The sequence below is a fragment of the Eublepharis macularius genome, chromosome 7, assembly GCF_028583425.1.
Source record: "Eublepharis macularius isolate TG4126 chromosome 7, MPM_Emac_v1.0, whole genome shotgun sequence".
In the NCBI taxonomy this organism is placed as follows: domain Eukaryota; kingdom Metazoa; phylum Chordata; class Lepidosauria; order Squamata; family Eublepharidae; genus Eublepharis; species Eublepharis macularius.
This window is the reverse complement of record NC_072796.1, coordinates 8,538,188-8,563,593: the sequence shown is the minus strand read 5'-3', so window position 1 is coordinate 8,563,593 and position 25,406 is coordinate 8,538,188. Positions and strand designations below refer to the sequence as shown.

At 47.1% G+C, this 25,406-nt stretch overlaps 2 protein-coding genes across 2 annotated transcripts in view; one reads left to right on the top strand and one right to left on the bottom strand.

Annotated features, from left to right (window-relative positions):
* Window positions 1-228: 228 nt before the first annotated feature.
* Window positions 229-1,354, top strand: NKX2-4 (NK2 homeobox 4). Its single transcript, XM_054985667.1, has 2 exons — window positions 229-607; window positions 738-1,354. Exons 1-2 carry the CDS (start codon window positions 235-237, stop codon window positions 1,352-1,354), a joined length of 990 nt encoding a protein of 329 aa, XP_054841642.1. The 5' UTR covers window positions 229-234.
* Window positions 1,355-9,310: 7,956 nt separating this feature from the next.
* The window catches only part of XRN2 (5'-3' exoribonuclease 2), a 111,716-nt gene continuing 95,620 nt past the window's right edge, over window positions 9,311-25,406 (bottom strand). Inside the window, exons 28-30 of the mRNA XM_054984448.1 lie at window positions 18,215-18,284; window positions 13,161-13,305; window positions 9,311-9,859 (exon numbers count right to left, since the gene is read on the bottom strand). Coding sequence (XP_054840423.1) covers window positions 9,803-9,859; window positions 13,161-13,305; window positions 18,215-18,284 — 272 coding nt within the window. The 3' untranslated portion in view covers window positions 9,311-9,802. The remainder of the gene's footprint in view (window positions 9,860-13,160; window positions 13,306-18,214; window positions 18,285-25,406) is intronic.

Here is a 25,406-nt window from a genome sequence, read left to right as displayed (position 1 = left end):
CGGCGCGGCTCCGCCTCCGTCGTGGCCAGGCTGCAGGGGGCCCCCGCCGGAGGGAGCCGGGCGGGCTGGCGCGCCGCCCCCGCCCCCTCCTCCGCCCCCGCCCCCGCCCGGCCGCCTTCCCGCGCAGCGACGGCGGCGGCGCTCAGCCCCCCGCGGCTCCCGACTCCTTGGCAGCCGCGGCGGGCCGGCGGGCGGGCGAGGCAGCAGGGAGCCGGGGCCGTCGGCCGGCGCGCCATGTCGCTCAGCCCCAAGCACACGACGCCCTTCTCGGTCTCGGACATCCTCAGCCCCATGGAGGAGACCTACAAGAAGTTCGGCGGCGCGCTGGAGGGCAGCCTGGGCGCCCCGCTGGCCGTGGCCGGGCCCGCCGCCTACCGCCAGCCCCCGCCGCAGCCGCCGCAGCCGCAGCACCCCATGGCGGCCCACAACTACCACCCCATGGCGCACGCCGCCGCCATGCCACAGTTCGCCCACGGGCCCGTGGCCGGCTACTGCAACGGCGGGCTGGGCAACGTGGCCGAGCTGGCGCCCTACTCGGACGGCGTGCGGGGCAGCGCCGGCGCCTCGGGCTGGTACGGCGCCAACGCGGACCCGCGCTACCCCTCCAGTAAGCCGGAGCGACGGGGCGGGAGCGGGAGCGGGAGCGGGCGGGTGTGGGGTCGCAGAGACGCGCCGGCGGCCCTCCTGCGGGTCCCGGCTGGGCTGGCTCCACTAACGGGCGCGCTGTGTGTGTTCAGTTTCCAGGTTGATGGGCCCGTCCGGGGCCATGAACGTGGCCGGCATGGGCGCCCTGTCGGGGATGGCCGAGGCGGCCAAGTCGCTGGCGCCAGGGCTGCAGGCGGCGCCGCGGCGCAAGCGGCGGGTGCTCTTCTCGCAGGCGCAGGTGTACGAGCTGGAGCGGCGCTTCAAGCAGCAGAAGTACCTGTCGGCGCCCGAGCGCGAGCACCTGGCCGGCCTCATCCACCTCACCCCGACGCAGGTCAAGATCTGGTTCCAGAACCACCGCTACAAGATGAAGCGCCAGGCCAAGGACAAGGCGGCCCAGCAGCAGCAGCAGCCCCAGCCCCAGCCCCCGCCCCAGCCCCCGCCGCAGGCCGAGCCCCCCGGCCTGTGCCAGCCGCCGCCGCCCGCCGCCTCCCCGCGCCGCGTGGCCGTGCCGGTGCTGGTGAAGGACGGCAAGCCTTGCCCGCACAGCGCCGCCGCCCCGTCGGGCCAGCCGCAGCCGCCGGCGCCGGACCTGGACGAGCTCTCCGCCAGCCCGCCGTCCCTGCACGGCCAGGTGGCCGCCCTGGCGCCGCTCGAGGCCGCCGCCGTCGACTACAACGCCAGCTTGCTGTACGGCCGGACGTGGTGACGGGCTGCCCCCGACCGGCCCCCGGCGGTGCTTCTCCCGGGCTCCAGGTAGACCAGGCCCAGAGAGGAGGCACCCGGCTTGCTTTGCCCTGGCCTGGACCAGACCCGGCAGCGGCTGGGGGCAGAGCCAGGAGCCCTTGGCAGGCGGGCGGCGAAGCCTCGAGGAGGTCGTGGGGTCTTGGGACACCCCCTCCCCCTCCCAGACGGTACTCATAATCCGGTCCTGGTTTGCTGGGGCGGGGGGGGGGGCGAGGGCGAGCGCAGCCTCCTGGACTGAGCTGGAGACGGTGGCAAGGGAGGGGCCGCTTGCAGGATCGGGCCCAGGTAGTGCATCTTGAACCTTTTGAACTTCGACAGTCAGAGGCTTTCGCGTTTTTAAGGCGAAGAAAGGCGTTTTAATTATTATTCCTGAGTATTATTTAGTACCTCCTTGAAGGTGTGGCTGGAAAACCGCAAATGGAAGCAAACCCAAAGGCAGCCGCCCCCTCCCTGCGACAGAGGCCGGCAGCTGGGACGGATGGCGGGCGAGATCCCGGGTGGCCCCGCGCCCGGCCCACTCCACGCTTTCGGGTTCCCCAGGCGAGACTTGCTCTTGCGCCGGGCCGGCTGACAGCGCCGGGCCCGCCCGGACCAACCCCCTTCGTGCAGCATCCCTCTGGGAACAGAGGACCCGATCCCCGAAAGTGTAGGATGGACTCAAATGTGTCGACCTCTTGGCAACCTGACGATGTTCCGGGGGGGGGGGGGTGTTGAAACGGGAAGCGTCCAAAACACCGAGGTTGGGCACAAAAGAATTCTTCTGCCCGGTCCACTGGAGACAAAACTCGGACCTTTTAAAAATGGAAAAAGCAAAATAATAATAATAATAATAATTTTGAAGGGAGACACGAGATCTTCCCGATTTCTCCCTTGACCTGCAGGAAAAGAATTTTTGCGAAAGGAGGCCAATCTGGGCTGAGCGGCTGGGGGCTGCTTGTTTCAAAGAACCCGCATTCGGTTCTGACCTGCTCTTCATTACCGGGCGGTTGGTCAATAGTTAGCAATCTCCCCCCCCCCCCATTTGCTCCGAAAAGGGAAAATGATTCTTTCCCAAGAACTTGCATGTGGGTTTTTGGGGGGAAGAGGAAAAAAGGGCTGGCGTTGCAATAAGTGAAGACGCCCCTTCAGCCAACCGAGCCCGCTGGAAGGAATGTCGGGGGGAGCCCGAATCTGTCCGCCAAGAGGCCTCCTTTGGGGACAATATTTTCCCTGGTTGCAAGCTGGTTGGCAGGGCGTCGGGGATCCATTTCTCCACAGAAAGGCGGGCGGGGGGGGGGGGAGGCTGCATTCCTAGGTTTGGTTATCCAGAGGAGCCTAGAAGTCCTCCTGCCACAGCCCCTTGGCAAAGAATCGGCTCTGAAGAAATGCGGCTTCCCCGGGAGAACGTCCAGGCGTCTCTGCCTACCTGAATGAGATCGCTCTGGCGGCCCAAAGCTGGAGAAATTCCGGGGGGGAACACCTGTGCAGCTCCCATTCATTTTAATGGGACCTGCACAAGAGAAGTTCCCGTTGGCAAACACCTGGCAGAATCTAACGGATCCCAGTGTCCTCATAAAATAAATCTAGGCGCCTTAAAATCCCAAATTTACCTTCATTTGCTTCGGGCTTGGCGCAAATGCGATTTACTCCAAGCTTCCAAGAAAACTTAGGTCCACTGGGTTGCCGCCAGTCCCGTGAAAATTAAGGGCAGAGCTTCCTCAAGCTTGGGAGCGGGGGAGGGAATACCAGGTCGAGGCATTGGGCCACGATTCCGTCGAAGCCAGGCTCTGTTAAGCCCGGTCGATTTCCCTGCGAGTGTCACTCACGTGCAATCCTAAAGAGGCAGAAGGAGTAACTGTTTCCAATCACTCTGTTGAAAACCCGTGGGATTTTAGAATGCTTAATTCGACAGGATCGTGCCGATGCATAGAAAGCTGGGCTGCAATCCTTTAGGACCTACTGCATCCAGTTGGATTTACTTTGGAGTAAGCATGCATGGGCTCCAGCGGACAGGTCGCACTTGCCCCATAGAAACCAATGGGATTTGACGGAGGCTAAAGTTGACCGGCTGATTTCCATAGGACAGATGCAGTCTGGCTGCCTCTGAGCCGAATAAAGAAAAAAAAAAGCTCAGGTCTATACATTAACATCAAGGTTGCCATGCTAAAAATTCAAGGGACTGAATCTCATGGGACAGGTCCGGTTCTTACTTCTGAGCAGGGGCTCCAGTTAGGCAAAGGCGCTGGCCAGGCTCCCCCAGGCTTTCGTGCTTAGACGGCTGGGGTGGGGTATGCAGCTTTTGCAATGCTCTTAGAGGACCTTTTTCTAAGTCCCCTCCCGAAAATGACCTCCCCTGCTTCCATCTGAAAGCTTCGCCTTCGGAGCTTCAGTTGGGAAGAAGCCTCGCTGAATTTCACGCGCATGCATAGGATTGGCTATAAAAACTTAAATCTAAGTATTTCGAATTGATTGTGTGGATAAGGCTGTCTGAAGTGCTACAGTCCTTCCCTGCCCCCTTTCTCCGTTATTGTATTTAATATCTTAAATAAACGTTTGGACAAAAGGTATTTTAATCATTTACCGAAAGCATTTTTTCCTTGTGAATATGCATTTTCCCCCCCACCTCAGGTTGGTGTTGAAAAGACAGTGAAAACAAAAGAGGACATAAAAAAGAGAATAAGAAAAAATAATATAGAGGAAAGAGAAAGAACTTTTGAAAAAGTGAGCTAACAACCGGTTGTTCTGAAAAATGATATTTGTGGGGAGAGAATATTTGTTCCCTTTAGTTCTGAGACAGAAAATTAGTCACTGATGTATGGCAGTGTTTAGAAATTCTGCTGGGTTTAAGGCTGCATGTTTACTTGGAAGTAAATCTCATTGGAATTATTGGTATTTACTCCCAAGTAGACGTGCCTGGGATCGGAGTGCATCACCTGGGCAGCAAAAAGACTCTTTTAAAAAAACAAAAACAAATAGTTATTTTTAGGGCGATGTCAACATTTTCTTTCCAAGGCTCGAGCGGGGACTTCGGCTGCGTGTACGAGCTGCATCCGATTCCGTGTGGGCGAAGGCGCCTGCCGCTTGGACCCAGAAGGCCTGTATCTCTGGGGAAAGCGCCTTCGCCAGTGGAGATTGCACAAAGGGAGAATCCTCAGTAGGGCTACTCGGAAGAAAGCCCTATGCTATTCAATGGGGATTACTCGCATGAAAGGGTGATTAGGACTGCAGTCCGACTGGCACACTGCAGTGGTCTTTTCCCTGGACGGCGCCTTCGGAAAGCAGAAGGAGAGACCGCGGCGCAAACGGGAAAGTCTTTGGCGATTGATGGATGCGGGCAGATCAGATTTGCTTTTCCACAGGCCGCTTCTGGGGGCTTCGGTGTCCCACCGCAGTCATTTGGTTTCCAAAGGATTTCCACCCTCGAAAGCCTTTTTCTCCAGCTGCACGGGAGTCTTTCCTCCGAACTACTGGAATGGACCGACCGTGATGCAGAAGATGCGCAAAAAGTTCGCCGCAACTTTTCCTCCGGAGGCTCCCTGATGAACGCCTCTCCATCCTGGTCGTTCTTACTCCTTCATGTTTGCAGAGGAGGACATTCGAACCACGCAGTTCTATGAGCTCTATTCCGGCTTGGAAACGCAGGAGGGAGTTTTCCAACCGGGGAGAAATGTTTTCGGTGGGTAGCCGTGTTGGGTTGCCGTGGAAGGGCACAATTCGGGTCCAGGCGCACCTTCAAGACCAGCTCGATTTAACTCCCAAAAGCTGGAAATCCAGTGGGTTTCCTGGAAATCCAGTGGGTCTTTGAGGGATAAATGAAAGAGCTAGCAACTGAAATGGGACTGGGGCTGGTCTTTTAGAAATGCTTTAGAATCCTTTAGAAATGATAATTTGCACGAGAGAGAGGCAGGTGCTGCTCAGCTGGGACCACGGAAGATTGGGACTAAATGTGCGGGGGGTGGGGGGTACGTGTTTAGAGGGCCCATCTTGAAGCGCAGGGAAACAAATCTAAAATGTGACTCTTCAAAGCAGCCAGGAAAGGTTGAGAGGGCGGCCCAGCTTGGGAAGCTCTCCTGCGAGATGGTGCCAGGTGGGTAGCCGCGCTGGTTGCAGTGGAACAGCAGGATTCGAGCCCCGGTGGCAGCTTAGAGACCCACGGGATTCTTCAGGCTTTCTGAGCCAAGCTTTTGAGAGCCAAGCTCGGATACGCTGGAAATCTGAAGGAGTGAGCTATGGCTCAGGAAAGCTCCTACCCTACCACAAATGTTGTTAGTTTTATAGGTGCTACTGGACTCTTGTTCTTTTCTGCTGGAACTCTTTTATGTCTCTAAGGTGCCACTGGACTCAAATCCAGCTGCCCTACGACAGACAGTCAGACAGACCTTCTGCACTGGATGGTTCCAAACCAGAAGTGTCTGAAGCTCTGAGCGATTTTTTAAAAACCCAGGGAACTCCAGACGTGCTACAGGAGTACTTCAAATGGATCTCCCATCAACCAAAAAAACCCCATACCAAACCCCAAACACCAATCCGAAACCAAAATCTCAATTCTCAGAGTGGGGGAGATTAAAAAAACAAAGCAAAACCCCCGGGAGACCTTCCAGCGCTCCTCTGCCCATAGAACTTAATTCTGAAAAACCGGCTCGTTGTCTCCCTTGCCTACAGCTTCGTTCCTTCCAGCGGCCGAGTTTCGGGGGAAAGGGCCCGAGGCGGCTGTGCCTGGCTGGAGAGAGAAAGAGCGGGCGCTGGCCGTCCACGCCAGTCTCCCCCGACGGCTCCTTGGCCGCCTGCGGAGCTCCCCCCTCCCCGGGCAGGTCCGGGCAAGCCGGAGAGGCTCTGCAAAGCGCCGCCTAATTGCGGCTCCGGCCCTTGAATGCAGCGGCCCGGCGGGAGCTCATTATCTGGAGAGGCGGCCGAGGGTCCCTTTGGAGCGACCCGCCGGGGAGACAAAGGCCCGGGCAGCCGTCGGGGGCCAAGTCTGCCGGAGCGCTCCCGGCGCTATGAAGCAGAGGCTGGCCGCGGAGCTCTCCAAAGGGGCTGCTCAGAGGGGAGTCCGGCTGGGATCGGGCCTCCAGCCGCTGAGAAACGCCCCCCCCCCCCCGCAGCCCCGTTGCGGCTCAGCCCTGCGCGCGGCGCTGCACACAGGCAGGCGCGACCCCAGAGTCTTGGCAACCCTCCCCGGATCCACCACTGGATCGATGCCTGGATCTGCAGGTCACCAGGCAGGCGCCGTCGAGGTCAGCCCCAGACAGGAGGGAGAGGGACCTGTGCGCTCTTCCCCTCTTTTCAGACGTGCCTGAGGCTGGCTGGCTCCTGGGCAGTGGCTGCCTTTCCCGACCTCTGCTTGAGCACAATTCGACCCCCCTCCCCCGAAGTCTGGCCTCTGGGAGTACAGAAGCTGGCAGAGGAGAACTGGAAGAAACTTGGGGGTTTTTTTGTATGGGTGAAAGGGAGCTCCCCCAGCCGCTGAAGTCACCATTTCAGGCATTCATTTTTGGGTGGACCCTTTCCAAAAATAGTGTGAAGACATGTGACAGGTGTATGCCCCGATTTTCCCATCTCCAAGCCCTTTAAATGGCTGTACTAGGATCCAGAGCAGTACTGATTTGTAACATGGCATTCTTTAACAGCAACATTGCTAAGTTCAGCTGGACCCCAAAGGATTACAGGCCTGACCAATTCCTTCCACTGGAAACCACGTGCACAGCCCTGCACAAAATTCTCTTGGACAAGCACCATTGAAACCACCTGCAGCTCATTTCATGCTTGCTTTCAGTGTTTTTCTTTTCTGGTTTTGCTAGAATACCTTTCCTATATCGAAACAGGGAAGTCCCTGTAGATGCTGTTTAAAAAATTCTGTAGTGTCTACAGCAAATCACTTCCAGCAGACAGTTTGGTAAGAGCAGCAACCTGTTCTTCCAAAAACCAGGTAGCGATTGCCCATTCTGTATTGCCTATGGAGCTGGATGCCTTGAGCTACAAATGTGTGCTGTATACAGCCTGTAGATCATGGCTAGCAAGAAGTTATAGCTTAAGTTCTTTAGTGTGTCTCCATGAGGGGTGCCAAATAAAAAGGGCTGAAAATATCGAACACAGAGGAAGGAGCCAGTTCATAGGTGCAGTTGCACCCCCTTATCTGAGAGTCCCCACTGAACAGCAGTGTGTGTCAGAAGCCACTGGCAACACTGTTACCTGCATTGTACTGTACCCAACATTGCTTTTTACACACCTGTAAAATGACTTGATAGTCCAGCCATCCAGTGATGAATGCACATCTGTGAATCAGCTCCAAGAATTCTCAGACCCGGCTCTATGTTCAAAGGCAACTCAAACCCATCCTTCCTCAACAAGCTTCAAGGAGTCCATAGTTGCTTGCTTTATTGAATCCCTCCCCCACCCCCCGCCTCAGGCCAGTGAATAGCTTTTGTTCTTTACTAAACCTGCACTTCTTGAATACACCCTTGGAAATAGTGTATTCTGCTACTAATAGGGTTTTTTCAGGGTTTTTTTTTTTGCAAATAGAAAATAGAATCCTTCCCAAGCAAGGCCTGGTATACTCATGCAAAGAGCAGGGGTGGGAGAATACTGAAACAGTAGAAACAGACTGTCTCTCATCCTGCCCATGAGGATGTGATATTTTTAAAAAACCATGAGGGAAAACTTTGCATAAGGGGAAAAAGTTCTAACCCAGCCTGCTCCCTGGATACTAGCTTTCTCCTTGCAAATTCATGGCAAACCTGCATTCCTCACCTGAAACAGTATCACTTTGGAATCCCACCACTTTGGGATTCTACCCTCCTGGTATTGTTTGTGTGTATAGACTAGATCTAATGTGAAACCATTCAAAACAAATGAATTTAGAATCAAGAAACAAGGAGGATTTAAGATTAGCCCATGGTGGATGCTGGAAAAGTGTGCAGCAACCAAGTGCGGTGTTGATTTCCTTCTTGACAGAGTGCCCGTAACTGGTCTTCACTTTCACACACGAAGTCGGGAAAAGTATGTCAATCTGACAGAGGGAATGCAGCATACAGTCCAATGACAAGAAGTTAAGCAGGGTCTATAGCTGAATGGGGACTGTAGAGGAAGGCACTGGAAAGCCACTTCCGCTTTTCACTGAGGTCACCCTAAGTTGATTGTAGCTTGAGGGCACAAAAGTACCTGGGTGTTAGTGAACTAAATAAAACCCAGATTTTTCAGTGTCCTGGTTTGTGTGGACTGAAAACTCTTCCACTGCTCCTGTCAGACAACACAGAGACCATGCCTAGGGCAGGATCCATGCGCGGTTGCTGGTTTCTCAGTATGCATGCACATCTGAAAAGGATCTGTGCACACTCAGCACTTCGTTTGCTTTCCAGTCCACAAAGGGCATAACACAAGACACTTGCAGTGGTTAAGTTTTGTGCACACACACTTGTACTCTCAAGTCTAAATGTGCAAGGCTACATCTGGGCCAAGCTACTTGAAGGACCATTGTCCCGTGTCCTTCTGTGTTGCTCGGGCAGCAGGCGTTTCCTACTGCTAACCTCCCCTCCCCGCTGATCCTTTCCAAGAGAAGAGGGCTATGTGCATTCCTACGTGTGTGCACGCCGCCTCCCCCAGGGCAACCAGAGAAGCAAGTCCCCTTTGATGTGTATGTAAAAAGTTGGCGCACACAATCCAACCACCCAACCATTAAAATAAGGAGAGTTATAGTGTTTCAAGGTTCGTTAGTGAGTTGTTCATTTGGGGCTATGAATTTAATGTCTGAAAGGGGGTTCTTTTTGGACACGTACAGCAAGTCTGAGATAGGAATTATTAAAAGTATGCTGTGGATAAAACTCATTTTGGTTTTCAAACCAATTTTTATGTAATTTGAGCATGGCTCTACCAATTCACGTCTAATTTTTACTTCTGTAATATAAGGTAAACTACGTAAAGGAAGACCACGCAAACGTATTGCGAAAGTTGAAACTTTTTACTGGGAAAGTTCGACCATGAAGTTTTTGACAAATACAGTGAAGCACTAGAGAAGGAATACAGACAGAAATGTCTCTTAAAATGTTGTGCTTGTAGATCACTAAATTTCTTCCACAATTAAAAAACACACTATTCCTGCACACTCTTTCAAAAAGCTATTCTTCCTTAGGGTACTTGTATTGTGAAGCTAAAGGATATTCTAGCGTGAAGCTGAAAGGCATCTACAACGTCATGGAATCAACGCCTCACTCCACCAAGATGGAACAGCGATCCCGCTTCTTTAGACATTCAACACAAGCAAAGACATATTTGTTCACTTATATTCGGCAGCACAGTGTCAAAGCAATATACCTGTCTTATCAAACCTTATCAGTAAAAATGTACACAAATTAGAAAGTATCATCTGAAGACTACTCAGACTGCAGCTGATGAGAATAAAAAAAGAGTTGTTTTATTGGTGGAAAACAGCCAGGGCCTAATTCCAGTTGTATCTTCCAGATGAAGGTGGCAATGGGTAAGGTCTTCCATAACCCTGCAAAAGCAAGCAACAACATTATTTTATTTGTTCCTGCCAAGAAGCAGTTGCAAAAAAAGTGGTCTGTTATGTACGCAAGTGAATTCGGATGTGCAAACGAAGGCTCAGCCCAGTTAAGAACCAGAGTCCCTCTTCCCACTGAAATCCATGGGGGGAGGGGAGGAAACTTAACACTGCTCAACTGCCCCACTGAATCTTAACTGAGCTTGCCTTTGGTTGCATCATGGCCTCATTCTCAAGTGCTTGGAATTTAGTATAAACAGCACACACACACACCCCTCGAAAACACAGTGATCCATGCCCCAGAGCAGTTTCTGTCCAGCTTTTACTCAATAGGAACACTTTTGAATAATCATCTCCTTTCTAACCCCAGTGGATATTATGAAAGGGACTGCATCTTGACTTCATGATGAGAGTGTTCACCAAAGTGTTTGTTACATCTATATTTTGCACTTTTAGGTGCACACCTGAAAGCATAAGGTGTGAAGAAGAGGCCTTAAACTGGGGTGCTGAGTATACAGCAGAATGAGCTTAAATCACAACAAAGTTGCTGCCTCTCTCTTTTGAAAACAGAGTTTGCATTTTAGTTTCCCCTTTAAAGGCTTTTTGTGCCTTTAGATCTGCAAACAGGGCTGGATCCTGCACATCTGTTCTGTGTCAGAATTGAGTAGAGAAATGAAAGTTATTGGTCAATTTCTTTTTTCAACATTACTTTTGTGCTGGGAGGTTTCTGTTACTAGAATTACAAAATTCAAGCTGTTAAAACAGGAGCAGGAAGGATAAGTAGGTCCATTCCTGTAGATGCAGGCTGTATTTCACCAAAAGTACATTTGAACTTTGACAATAGGCCTTCCTGGCACGTCCAAAGAGAAGAGGGGCTGTCCCAGCCACCAACCCCCACCCTGGTGACCCACCCATAAAATTAGTTGCTGCCCAGAGACCTACAATGAGAACCTCTTGTGGTGTAGTGGCTGCAGTGTTGAACAAGGATCTGAGATGCCAGGTTCAAAACCCCACACACATACGGACTGACCCTTGGAGAAGGGATAAAGGGTAAAAAATAAGCCCCTAATCGCCCACTATGATACTGGATTGGATCTAACCGCTACAGTATTGCCTCTATGTTGGTTGAACAGTTAGGATCCTGGGTAAAGTGCTTTGCATGCAAGGTACACAGGATTTTGCAGACATTAAACGTCTCATCAACCTTCCTGATGCGGACAAGATTTGAATAGGAATGGGATGTCCACCGAAGTAATGCCTGCATGAAAGTCTGGACAGCTGCCCCCTTCTACAGGGCTGACTCCGGCAAGGAGCTGCTACCAAATGCTCAGGACAGTTAATCAATGGCTTTATGCTATTTCAATAGAGCTTTCCAAAGCAGGTGCTATGAGCAGGGCTCTCCAATGCACACTCAGGTAATCTGCCCAGCAATGCACAAGGGGAGGCCTGAGGTAGCAATGGATTACTGTGTTTTGGTGCCTGCAATGAGATGTCAATGGATCAAGGAAGTACTTGGGGGAGGGGAATCAAGATTGAGAACGCATTTCTCTCTTTCAGACTAGGTGCAGTTCAAGATTTATAAGATCAGGGCTGCAAGGTGCGGGGAATGGGATCTTTAGGACAGGTGTGAATTTACCTGCCTAAGACTGACTACACCGACCCGTGCTGTCAGGGAAGCAGCTTTAAAATGGAGAAGATGACCATACTTTACAACTGAAAGGAGGAGAGAATTTTTTTTGTACAGCTAGCAGCGTCTGGATGCTAGCCGGCTTAGTACTATTAAGTTCTGTTTCCAAAAAGAAGAAGAGAAGTTTGGCCGTTCAGTCATTTCAAAAGCAAAGTTTAGTTACATTAAAGTTGCATAAGAATTTCTGCACCAAGGTATGGCCAGCTGAATGTTCCTTAACTGGCTTCAGGTGGCTAGTACAGAAGAAAAAAGAAAGCATTGACCTCTTTGGGCTACAGGGGTTCTAATTCTGTCTGGCCACCCCCAAATGAAGGCAGGGCCATTCACATGGGAGAAGGCCACACCCCAGGAAGTTGTCAGCTACTGCCTCCAGCTGACTCCAGCAAACCAGCTAAGTCCCACATTACCTTAAGAGGGGGGCAAATCCGGTGGACCAAAGGTCAAAACTACAAAACCCACCAGAATTATAATTTTTAGTTTTAATTTATAAAAGTACCAAAGTGCAATGCAAAAATGCAATACCAGTGAAATAACTTATTAAATACATAAATAGGTGTTCAAAATACAAAAGGTGCGTCCATACATTATATACAAAATACAATAAACGCAATCAACAATTCACAGTCCAAAATATCTCCCACCACTCCAAAGTTGGTCTGCGGACATAGTGGGAGCGGAGGGAGAGCACAGCATAGAACTGTTGTGAATTTCATAGTCAGTCCTAATTGCTTCATGCCTGATGATGAAGTGAGTTTGCCTCACGAAACAGGTTAAATAGAAATATTGCTTGCTAAACCCCGTCGGCACCATAACGTGTTTATTTTGGGACTGTGAACCTTCATGAGAAGACACTCGGTTGGCTCTCCACCAAGCAGCGCTTTTCCACCTCGCTGGAACTTTGCACTTTACTCCTATATTTCGGACTGTGAATTGTTGATTGCATTTATTGTATTTTGTATATAATGTATGGACGCACCTTCTGTATTTTGAACACCTATTTATGTATTTAATAAGTTACTTCACTGGTATTGCATTTTTGCATTGCGCTTTGGCACTTTTATAAATTAAAACTAAAAATTATAATTCTGGTGGGTTTTGTAGTTTTAAGTCCCACATTACCGGCAAAGGAAAAACAGGCTAGAAGAAGAGAGAGGCCATGCTATAGGGCTCATCTCAGCCAGAGTTACAACTTTGGAATGAGAGGCCACACGGCTGGGTTCTACTGCCCAATCTATTCTTCCAGTGGTTGATGACTGACTGTGCTTTGGCATTTTGTGATGGCAAGTATTTTCAGTATGGGGTGTGGGAAAATGGCTAAATTCTAGACATTGACAATAGGCCAAAGAAAAGAAAACTCTCTGTACAACTGTACAAATAAATCAAAGCAATCTTGTGTCCCACTAATTCAAATGGGCTACAACTCACTATTTGGATTAGGGCCCCTGAAAAATTAGCTGTGCCCCCAAATATTCAACTTGGCATTTGCAGCCTTCATGTGTCACCCATGTGGAAAAGCCTTCTGTTGACAGAGAGTGATGCATGCACAGTGGTAGGACAAAGCTTATAGCTCGCTGGAGGACCACAGAATCAGCCTCCTCATTTTGTTACCTGTCTCCCCCGTTCCCTCCGATCATTGGGCCTTTGTGGGTAGTTCATCGGCCCACCTGGTCCCTGGTAATGGTTCTGCTGGTATGGGGGACCTTGGGAATGAGGCATACGGTTCCAAGCCAGAAGAGGAGTGGCTCCGGAATTTCTAAGGAGAGAACATATCAATCATAGACACCAAATTCTGATTCCACAGAATGAAGGCTACATTCATTATGGCACACTTTGGTTCTATCTAGCACACCACTTATTTGCACAAAGATTGTGCATATTTCCAGTCTCTGCCCCATTGTTAACATACAAGCAATGGTGTTGCTTTCCTAACAACAGACTCTTTTAAAAACCCAGTGACAAAACCCTGTTTTGCTCTTTCACTCCCCTACTCACTGGCAACAAAGATTTTTTAAAAAAAAGCAAACTGTCAAATTCAGATTCAGGTTTTAAAGACTAGCTGAAAAAAGAGCCAGTCTATTTGGTATCTCCCAGCTGCCTCTCTGCAGCAACTTGAAGTATAGATTTAAGACAAATCCTGCCAGCAGGCCCAAGCATTATCTCAAGAGTAAACAAGTGCAAGGGGGAGGGGCTTTATTTATGGGACATCCAGGCTAATTCCGGGACCCCATTCTTTGTACTTAATTGCAAGTTGCAAATGAATTCTTACTGCCGAGGAGTTTGAATCCAGGGCAGGGGCTCGGGCTGTTTTTTTTCTTCAGCCCATTATTCTCTTCAACATGTCAGAAGGTCTGATCAAGAAGAAACCTTCTTGAGTTCTATTGAAGTTGTTTTCAATTGACCACAGTGACCTAGCAACATAAGCACTAATTGGCACCAACCGACTGACATTTGGCGTACGGTTTATATGGGAACACAAACGCAATGTCCATTATAGCCACAAATGCCCATCCTAGAAGATCAACAGAAAGGAATGCTTTAACTACCTTTGAGCGTCTTGGTTAACATGACCTATGTAAAACAACAGGTACATACATGCCTTCCTGTACCACACTATAATAAAAATCTATGCACAAAAATGGCAATTCTAAAATGAGCTCTCAGAAGCAGAGAGATATTTTTTAATAAATAAAATAAAACATGAGATATTTTTAATAATAAAATTCAAAATCCACTTAATCCACAAAACAAAACATTCATTCATTAGAAGAATGCAGCTTCATCAGCAGTAAAAGATCCTAAAGAGTGGATGGAAGATGGCTGGCTACCTACCATAATCCGTGTCATCTGATTATGGTTTGTCTTTACCTGGAGAAAAGTAGTCCCTATCTCAACATGAATTGTTATCTGAGTAACTGGCATCAACTGAAGAACTGCTGCTCTGGCCTGCATTTTAAATCACCGAAGAACAGTACATTTTTAGCTGTCTATGTCACCTGGGCTTCGTTTCTCATAGCAGCCCCCACTTCCACAGGGGCAATTGGGAGTTCAGCTCCTGGCACGGCCACTCAAGAACTCTGCTCATGTGCAATTCCCAGTGATGCCTGCCCACAGGTGAGGGGTGGGGCTCTACTTCCCCTTAGCTGCAGCCGTAGGGAAATGGCCAAGTACTTCATTTCACATACTCCTCCCTTCCTTTGACAAGACCCTACCACAATGAGTAATTACTGTGAAAGCAGCCGGAGATGGATTATTTGCCTCTGGCTATTACAGAATGGCTTGTGTGTCCAGTGGTGGGAGCTGCAATATAGAGAGTTCTCTGGGTCATGACTGAGCATGAACGTTTTCCTGCAACATCTTCTATGTCAGCCCAACTAGCTTGCTAGACCCACAAAAATCCACCTAGTCCCACATTCTGTTTCCACAAGCCAGATCCCTCTGGGGCACTCAAGCACTATGAATGTGAAGGCGTGTGACTGCAGTGTCTAATACTAACAGGGTGAATATTAAGCCATGAAAAGGTTCACCTTACAGAAGCAATTTAGCAAGAAACTGAAATGGAGCTTTAAGAAGAGAAATCGTATCACTGTCCAATAGCCATGATGCTGCAAGCAAATATATTAACACACTGACAAATCACAGCTAAAAAGCGAAGGAAGCATGGGTTATTTCTAACTACAAACCACAGCTTAAGGCTGCACAAATCACAGTTTTTTCATACAGACCATTCTAAATTGTATTCCAGTTTAGAATGGTCTGAAATGCAGGCAGCTCAAACTGTGGTTTGTTGGTTGGTGCTAAGCTTATAATAGTGCCACCCTATGCAGAGGTACATGATTTTTATATTCAGTGACTTAGAAGGGCTTGACTCTGCTTAGGATGGCCCTAAAAGTAATGGCTTGTACCTGGCTTATTAACTGTGGTTTGACTACAGAAGCCCTAGTTTGTTGGGTAGCACTTTCTCTTCACCCTGACCTGGACAGCCGAGGTGAACTTGATCTTGTCAGATCTCAGAAGCTAAGCAGGATCAGCCTTAGTTAGTAATTGGATGGGAGACCTCCAACGAAGACCAGGGTTGAAGAGGCAGCCAATGACAAATTACCTCTGTTAGTCTCTTGCCATGAAAATCCCACCAGGGGTCACCACAAGTCAACTGTGACTTAAGGGCACTCTCTACCATCACTTTGCTGCACCAGCTGCATTCAGCTACTGATACATTCTCAAAAAAGCCCTGCCCCTTTGCTTCTCCTCCCCAGGGTCCCCACTGCCTGCTAGTGATGTCTCACCAAACAGAACTGAGTCCACAGCCTTGGCTGAAGGAGAAATTTAAAAGGCAGTGGGACAAGAGATTGCAAATCATCAGGTGCTTTTGTTCTGTTCGCTGAATTTTAAGAAGTTCAGGAATTCAATGAATCAGCTAGAGGGGGTGAAGGGACAGGCAATCCTTGTCCAAGAGCAAGGAGGAAGAGGCAGCTGCTTGGCCTGCCCTTGGCTTCTCCTTCCTGGTTTTCCTCTCACTTACTGTGGGCAACCAATAGGAAATGGGTTGCATGTGTAGTGAAGGTTTTGCCAGTCCCCTGGCAATGCAAAGGAGCTCAGGGTAGCATTTGAGGATTCTGCTTGAAGACAGGAAAAGAGACAAGAGGCAGACCTACCTTTACAGACTGATAACTTTTGCCTAAAGAGACTAACATTGCAATCCTAAGCATAGTTACTCCAGTTTAAGCCCCCCCCCAACTCTGCTTAGGATTGCACTGAAAATGTTCTTAAATGTTCTTCTTAACCTGCCCTGTGATCTTATTTACTTATATCCTTCATTTATACCCCACATTTCTCCCTAATGGGGACCCAAAGTTTCTCTTATCCTTACAACAAACCTGAGAGCAGATTAGGCTGAGAATGTGAGACTGGCCTGAGGTCACCCAACCAGCTTCTATGGCAAGTGGGGATTAAAATGGGTCTACCAGATCCAGATCAGACATCCTAACCACTACATCCTGCTTTCTTTACTGGATCAGACTGAAGACCAACACAAAGAGAAAACGTGGCATATGCTTTATGTGGACATATACCAAGACAGATAATTTCTCCATTTAGCTTAATGCTGTCTGTCCCCTATGGCTGGTAATGGTGCTCCCTTATCTCATGCAGAGAATGGTCTTTCCAAATACTTGCCACCTGAGATGCTTTCGCTGGAGTTACCAGGAATTAAACCTGGGCATTTCTGCACGCAAACACCTACCCCTGAGCCATGACCTCTCTCCCTGCTGTCAACTGTGCAAAGAAATCAGCCACACAGGAACGAGAGGGCAGCTCCTTTCTGTAAAATCTTGCAGGAATCTTAAGCTGACTCTCTTTTTATTTGTCTTGTCCTATCCTACAGGAAGGCTCACAACGCCGAAATATTGACCCCCCCCCCCACACCAGTACCACATTTTATTTGATCCTAGAATTAAAAATCCATGAGACCACATTGATGAATATTCTTGATCACGGCACTAAAGAATTCACATATATTACATAAAAATGTATTCAACAAAATCAATAGAAATATTTTTCAGGTTTACATTTGCAATGGGTAATGCAACAAGTTATTACGATAGATACTTTATGGACTAAGCCCCTACACTATTCTTTAACCTCTTTCATATTGTATAAAGGAAAGTGCAGTGCTTACAATATAAATATGTGGAGGAGTGATTTTGCATAGAAAAAAATTAAAAAGGGAACCTATGGATTGATATAAGAGCCAGAAATCATTATTGGAAAAACAGAGTTCAATATTTTGTTCTCAGTTGTTCTTTTTTTAAGCACGAAGCAACACAAAACAAAGAAAACACACATTCAACTTAACAACCATTTTATATGTGGAGCTGTACTCTGCATTGCAGATGTAACAGAATTATTCAGAGACAGCCTAGAGTTTACAAAGTGTATCAGGTTTAAGGGCACACAGCAGCTTATCAATGAAGAAACATATATATCAAACATCCCTCATTATCAAACCATGTCACATTCTCTCTGTTCCATGGCACTTATTGGACCACAGATTCCTTAATCCTCCTCTGAGTCCCTCCTGCATTTAATTCAGTTCAGTCTTAAGTAGTTAAAGAAACTGTTTTCAGTGGCAACTAATAACTACTGACCTACAGTGACACTGGCCTACAATAGACTTGTCAAGTCTGAAAAAGCCGTACCAAAGAAGCTGATTAGGACTTGAAGAGGTTTGTAGCAAGAATCAATGGCTGGTCTGTACTAATGCTGTGGTTCTAGCATAGTCCGGATAAAAGTGGACCCACCATTAGTTATGCCTCATTAAGCTCCACAACTTTCCTAAAAAGAAATTTGTTTAGCCTGTCCAAAACCTAATGCAGTTTTAAGCTCTCTGTGTTGAAATTCATAGTACCTCAAAAGCTTCAACGAGACGCAGGCCAAAGAATGAAGAAGGACAAGCATCAGCAGAAAAGTTAATTCTGAAGCTTGGTTATTAATGGGAAAATGGGATTCCTTTTAAAAACTACCATGAAATACTCACATCTTTAATGAGATGATACATTTTTATGATGAGAGTGTAAAGTACAGCACTTGATTTCTGACATATATGTATATTATTTCGAGAGCAAAAGTATTCCCAAAGAACAGCAAGAAGTCTTCATTCGCTATACCTGTCATATCTCTGTGGTGGCTGTTGAAATAGAGGTGTAGGACCTTGCCAGGAGTCTTGGGGTCTAATATCTGTCAATCAAAAATAAAAACAAACAATCGTTAGATTAAAATAGAGTTGATAAATGCATTCTCAAATTGTAAACAAAAATTGTAAAAAAATCTTTATGCTGGGAAGTGCTCTTAAAACTAAAACGAATCTAAAATTATAAACAGAAACATCTAAAATTATAAACAGAAACTCAGAATGAGTCTTTATTTGGAGAAGGAAAAAATACAGTTTTGCTGTCTCTCATAATTTCCAACATAAGACTTTGGCACGAAAGTAGAGAGACAGCCGTCACTATACCTTGATTAATCACATGCCTTTAAACCGATCATTTAAACAAAACAGCATATTCTCAAAGTCAGACTCCTTTTGAGGCAGTGAAATAATTAGAGACACCTTTTGTTTATTAAATTTAAAGTTGACGCACAGTTAGACAGAAAGGACATCTTTAATTATTTCTTTTGATACCTATTATATTAATACAACTAAATAAAACACTAACAAACCAACAACGATCACAGATCACAGCCTCATTAACATTTTATCTCACTACTTAATTGGCACCCATGAGTCATCAGTTGATTAAATCTACAGATTAACACTTCAGACTGCAAGAATATGTTTTATGATTATTACTTATTAACATTTTTTTGCTGATGGACTGACAACCGGTGTTGGACCTTCAAAGTTATTTCTCCCTGGACCACTATTTTCCCCAGCATTGACCTAGAGGAGAAACTGAGAACAGTTTTTGGATTTGTGCAGCGACTAGGACAAGAACTTTGCAGAGGGCAGGACCCTTCCCTCAAATTTTAATTTAGATTTTAAAAATTTGTTTTGAAGGGGTGGGGGGGGTGGGGCTTGGTACTTCTCCAGGCCTTTGTGCAAAATCAAGCCATAAAGCTAAGTAGGTAAATAACATTTTATTGTAATGTGTAGTAGAAGTCTTCATAGTTTCAGGATAAAAATATCTTGTGATTGTAGCTAAAGACACCAGGCACTACAGCTGTCTGGTACCACTGAAAGACCACCCACTTATAGTTTTCTTGATACAAAAGTACAACATACTACAAAAGATGCAGCAGCAGCAGCAGAAGCAACATCATTTTAACAAGGAGTGCAATTAAACGGCTGCTGTTCTCCTAAATAAATGTACCAGTACACAGAATGAAAGAAGTATCTAATCAATAGCTCCCTGGCCAGTTCAAAACACTTAAATCAGGTATCAATCAAAAGCTTCAGTTTCAGTGACATCTTTGATTACCTTCAATGGTGTTTAAGTGCAACCTAATTATAACAGCTGGTTTCAGTAGCTGTCTAATGGATAACACCACAATCTGATGGTAAGACCCCTGGTTAAATGGTTAATATTCAAGGACACCAGGGCCTTGCAATAATTTATATTGCCTTTGTCAACAGAAGCATTTAAAAAAGAAATGGCGGGAAAGAAACCTGAGCCCCCTCAGTGCACGATAACGGACTGGATGGCTTCTGTTTTAATGGTCTGGCCTGAATGGAAACCTTTTATGGCTTCACTTGAGAGGAATCTGTATAGTGCAGGCAGGTCTGATGTGACACCAGAGTAACTTTCCTGGTTGAAATCCAGCTCGATTTTCGACACATTGTCAATTGCAGCTCTGAGTATCTTTTGATCAGGTGTAGTTCAGACAGACAGCCTTTCACGAATAGATTCATTAGTGGCAAAAGACAATTGGGGGCATCCCTATTTCAACTATAAAAGATGAGCACATTTCTCACAGAGATTGGAAGCAGTTTAAAAAGTAAGTTTCAGCTTCCTCATATGTGAAATAGTAGAGACTACACTGTGCCACTACACTGTGACTACACTGTGCCACTACAACCGCTGAAATCCTAACCGTGCAAAATTTTTGAGTTTTTACTGTAGAAAGCAACCATTACTACACCGACAATCTAAATCTCCAGAATATAACTGTGCTTTCCACAAAAGGTCTCTGTTTAAAAAGAAGTAAGTCCATGCCAAGATTATGAGAATCATCTTGATACTGGTCTAGCGAGAGGGCTGAAAAAATATAAATTAATAAACCATAAAAGGGACATGGCAGCCTTTTCAACGAGAAACCAATTCACATGCTCTTTTTTATTGAAGACTGGGTGGGGAGGGGGGAGGCATAAAACTGCACAGGAAGGTTGGGGCTCTGGCCCTTATGGCCCACTTATGCCCCTCCCTCGCTGCTCCCATCCCACCCACATGAAGAGGATCAACTGTTTTCGACAAAGACAGAAAAGGGATCAAGCATTTTGCAAAGAGACGGGAAAACAAAAAGTGGACAGCTAGAGATTACAAGGGGGTGGGTCAGTGCAGATTTGGTTTCCTTTGGATGAATGGCGACATCCTGTACAAACTTGCAGGCTCTTTTAAAAACTCTTCTGAATTTTATATATTAGATATAAAAGTAGTTTGTAATGCAACACAGACATAAAGAGAAAAACATACAAAAGCCTTTGTGCTGCCAACATGTAATCTCTTGTACAAAGGGCTCCACTGCATTGACCCAACTTTTCTAAGAACACTAGACTAAGAATAAATTTGTTGTAGATTAGGCAGGTGCCATGATAAAAACTCCCTTCGTGATGGCCTTTGTAATTACTTACGTAATGCATGCTTGTTTCCATATTTCTTTAAGAAGTGCTTTTACATTGTTTCATATCCTTTGGTAAGACAGCAAAGTGTGCCGTTGTAGATTCAAATCAAACATCACACCCATGGGGGCTATGGAGACCATCACAGCTGGCACTATGTCGAAACTGACCAACCAGGATTTGCAATCTCCCAAACAACTGAGAATCAGAAACTAGGGCTTGGGATAACTCTGATTTGGCATCAAGTCTGAATGGCCATGACAAGGGTTTATCAATCATTTAGCCTCCAGGGTCCACTATGAGCAAAGAATGCATGGAGGATGACACAACAGCTCAGTAGACTTAGCGCAATCCTGTGCAGTGTTACTCCATTCTAAGACCATTCATGTGAATGGGTTTAAACTGGAGTAACTGTGCACAGGATTGCACTGATAATCTCCATTTAGCTGGCCTGGGTCTGATTTTTAATTCAGACTCATGAACAGCTACTTGCTGGTCACCTGCAGCAATATGACCTACATCCTGGCAAGAAAGATGGCAGGTCTTTTCTTTCCGGCTACAAATAACAACTCTGGGTAATTGTGGACAGTTTACGTGTGCGTGTTGTGCACTGGTAACTTCTGTGCATTTATTTGTACAGCTTTTTTAAAGGCTCAGTATTGCTTCAGTGAGACAGAAGAAGTCACACACAAAGATCAGTGCTCAATGAAAACAAACAGCAGCTCAAAGGATGTACCGCCTTGTCATGCCATGATTGGGAACACACAGTGCAAAAGTCACTGGCCTGGACACAACCTGCTAGCCCAGGCCCTATCAGACAGAAGCCCACCTTCAGGGAAACTGTCACACAGAGTAACAAAGATGCCTCAAGAGCTTCCAAGGCTCTTAGAAAAATATTAGCAACTCCCAGAAACATAAAGTCTGCCCTTCCCTGCACTAGCAATTGCACAAACATTTATCTGTTAGTAACTTCCTGCCATTTCCTGTTCTAATCACTATTTGCCAACCGCCTGCCACTGTGCTCACCTTCCAACTGTCAGACTTGTGGCTAGATAACGTTCTTACTCCAAACTACCTCCTGCAATTAGACAACAGTCCATTGTTTCCAAAAGGCTTTTACTGAAGAATTAGTTCATTATAGTCCACGAGCCTGAATACAAAATCCAGGATGGTACATATGCATTGTTACCAATGAAAGGCAAAGCATGAGGAACAGAGTAACAGATCACAGCAGGCCCAACCTCCCCCCACAGTTCTCAAAACAACCCCTTTGAAGCCAGAAGCGCGGAAACTTCCCAAGGCCGGTTCTTGGTGGAACGTCGGTAGCCAAAACAATCCTTTTCTGTGAGATAGCTGCCTGGGAACCTTGGCACCTGGAAGAGAGTACTTAAACACTGAAAGGATTAAAAATGGAGTCGGTTAAGCAAAGGTACACAAGAAAGCAGTCTGGTCCTGACATTCTGCCCCCCCTAAGATGCTTCCCCCCCAGGTTTCTGTGGGTAGCGGGAGTGGAATGCCTTAACTAATCTAGGGGCATGAACATGTACAGAGTTCACCCATTCATCAAACCCAGAGTAAAAGTCCTTCCACCTAATGAGATAAAACAACTGATTTCTTTGTATTTTAGAGTCCAGTATTTGTTGAACTTCATAGTGGGTTTGATCATCGATCAGAGTGGGGATTGGAGGTGCACGGGTGTGCCATTGATCAGCAGGAGGGGCTTTCTTCAACAAACTTACATGGAAGGTATCATGTACATGACGAAGATTCTTTGGCAGATTTAGAGCAACAGTCACTTTGTTGATTACTTTGCGAACAGGAAACGGTCCTAAAAATTTCAACGCTAGCTTGCGGCTGGTTTGGGTTGTTTTCAAATTCTTTGTGGAAAGGTAGACCAGATCACCAGGCTGTAATTCCCATTCTGCCGCGCGGTGGCGGTCAGCGTATTTTTTGTAATCCTGTTTGGCTTTGATGAGATGTTTCTTAATTTGCGTCCACTGTTGGGCTGCTTCCCCCCACCATTCGGTGACGTCTTTGGAGGCTGTAGTAGGGGGAGGAAGCGCCTCGAATGGGAAGGGCTTGAAGTGGAAGCCATAGACGATTTTGAAAGGAGTTTCTCCCGTAGAAGCGTGCACGCTGTTATTATACGAGAATTCTGCCAAGGGGAGCAAATCAAACCAATTATCCTGTTGGAAATTAATATAACAGCACAGAAATTGTTCTAATATCTGATTTGTTTTTTCCGACTGTCCGTCTGTTTCTGGGTGATGGCTTGAACTTAGACCTTGTTCAATACCCAGTAGTTGTAAAAGCTCCCGCCAGAAGTTGGCAACGAACTGTCCGCCGCGATCCGAGATCACCTTGGATGGAAAAGAATGTATTTTTACAATGTTTTTTATAAAGATGTCGGCTAGCTTTCTAGCCGAAGGAATTGTAGTACAGGGTATAAAATGGGCTTGCTTGGAGAATAAATCGACTACGACTAAGATACAATTGTGTCCCTTGGAGGGGGGCAAGTCTGTGATAAAGTCCATGGAAATTATTTCCCACGGTCGGTTTGGCGTTTCTAGGGGTTGTAGGAGTCCCGGAGGTTTTCCTTTTCGGGATTTGGCGCTGAGACAGATGGGGCAAGACGCTACATACTGTGAAATGTCCTTGCGCATGCCCGGCCACCAAAATTGGCGTTGTACCAAATGAAGTGTTTTTAAGTACCCATAATGCCCCGCTGTGGGAGCATCGTGACAGCGTTGTAACACTTCTTTCCTTAAGCTTTTGGGTACATAGAAGCGATCTCCCCAGAGCCATTCCCCCTGATCGGACTGTTGCAGTTTGTCTTTGGGCACATCTTCCCCCTCCTTTTCCACTTCAGCTTTTAATTTTTCTCTCCATCCCTGGTCGGGTTGGGGAAAGCGGGTTGTGCGGCTGCGTGTTGTCACCACGCCCCCTAATTGCGTAGGTGAGAAGACTGTGTCTATTGTCTCTTCCCTTTTGCTTTTGTGCTGGGGCATGCGTGATAGAGCGTCCGCTAAGAAGTTGGTTTTCCCAGGGAGGAAGTTCAATGTGAAATCAAATTTAGAGAAAAACTCCGCCCATCTCAGTTGTTTGGCGTTTAGCCTGCGAGGGCTGCGCAGGGCTTCTAAATTTTTATGATCCGTCCAGACTTCGAACGGATGGCGGGCTCCTTCTAACCAATGTCTCCAAGTAGTGAGAGCCGCTTTTACAGCAAAGGCTTCTTTCTCCCATACATTCCAATTCCTTTCCGATTCTGAAAACTTTCTGGAAAGGAAGGCGCAGGGTTTGAGCTTTTCATCCGCCCCCCGCTGTAGCAGTACACCCCCAATTGCTGTGTCGCTGGCATCGACTTGTACTATGAACGGGCGACTTTCGTCGGGGTGTTGTAGAACGGGCTCTGATACAAACTGCGTTTTAAGGTGATCGAACGCCATTTGGCATTCCGCCATCCAGGCTAGTTTTGCACTTGGTTTTTTGGCTTGGTCCCCCTTATCTTTGGTTTTCAACAGTTCAGTTAGGGGGAGTGTGATTTGGGCGAAATTTGCAATGAACTCTCTATAGAAGTTGGCAAAGCCCAAGAAGGATTGTAATTCTTTGCGGGTTGTGGGGGTTTGCCAATTTAGTACTGCTTGTATTTTACTTGGATCCATTTTCAAACCCTCCCGGGAAATACAATAGCCCAAGTAAGTGAGTTCCGTTTTGTGAAATTCACATTTGGAGAGTTTAATAGGTAACTGGTTATTCATGAGGGTGGTTAAGACTCTTTTTACCAGTTCTACGTGTTCCTCTTCAGTTTCTGAATAAATTAACACATCATCCAGATACACCACTACACCTTTATAGAGGAATTCATGCAGTACCTCATTAATCATGGACATGAAAACTGAGGGGGCTCCGGCCAGGCCGAAAGGCATAACTAAGTATTCATATTGGCCGAGTGATGTGTTGAAGGCCGTTTTCCATTCATCCCCCTCTCGAATACGAACGTGAAAGTAAGCATCTTTCAAATCTAATTTCGTAAAGATCTTACCTTGAGCCACGACGTTGAGTAGATCTCTTATGAGCGGAATAGGGTAGGCATTGCTGGAAGAGACCGCATTAAGACCTCGAAAGTCCGTGCATAATCTCAAGCCCCCATCTTTCTTCTTTACAAAAAGTACTGGCGCTGCATGGGGACTGTTAGCTGGCCGAATAAATCCTCTTTGAAGGTTGAGGTCGATGAATTTGCGGAGCTCCTCTCTTTCGTTGGGACTCATAGGGTATAGGCGGCCTTTGGGCAGCGAGGCGCCAGGTAAAATTTCCACAGCACAGTCTGTCCTCCTGTGAGGAGGTAACGAGTTGGCTTCTTCTTCTGTGAAGGCTTGGGTGTACGCCCTGTATTGTTTGGGTATTAGGTTGATTTCTTCCTGGGAGAGGAGAGCCGGTTCGGTTGTGGTCGGATCTTTTCCCCAATTTTGATCCCACCGATGACTTTTGCATGACTCATGGGTGAATGTGATGCTTCCCTCTGC

Coding starts and splice junctions, on each gene's coding strand:
- NKX2-4 (XM_054985667.1), top strand. CDS start 235: ATGTCGCTCAGCCCCAAGCACACGACGCCCTTCTCGGTCTCGGACATC. Junction 608..737: donor GGACCCGCGCTACCCCTCCA/GTAAGCCGGAGC, acceptor GTGTGTGTTCAG/TTTCCAGGTTGATGGGCCCG.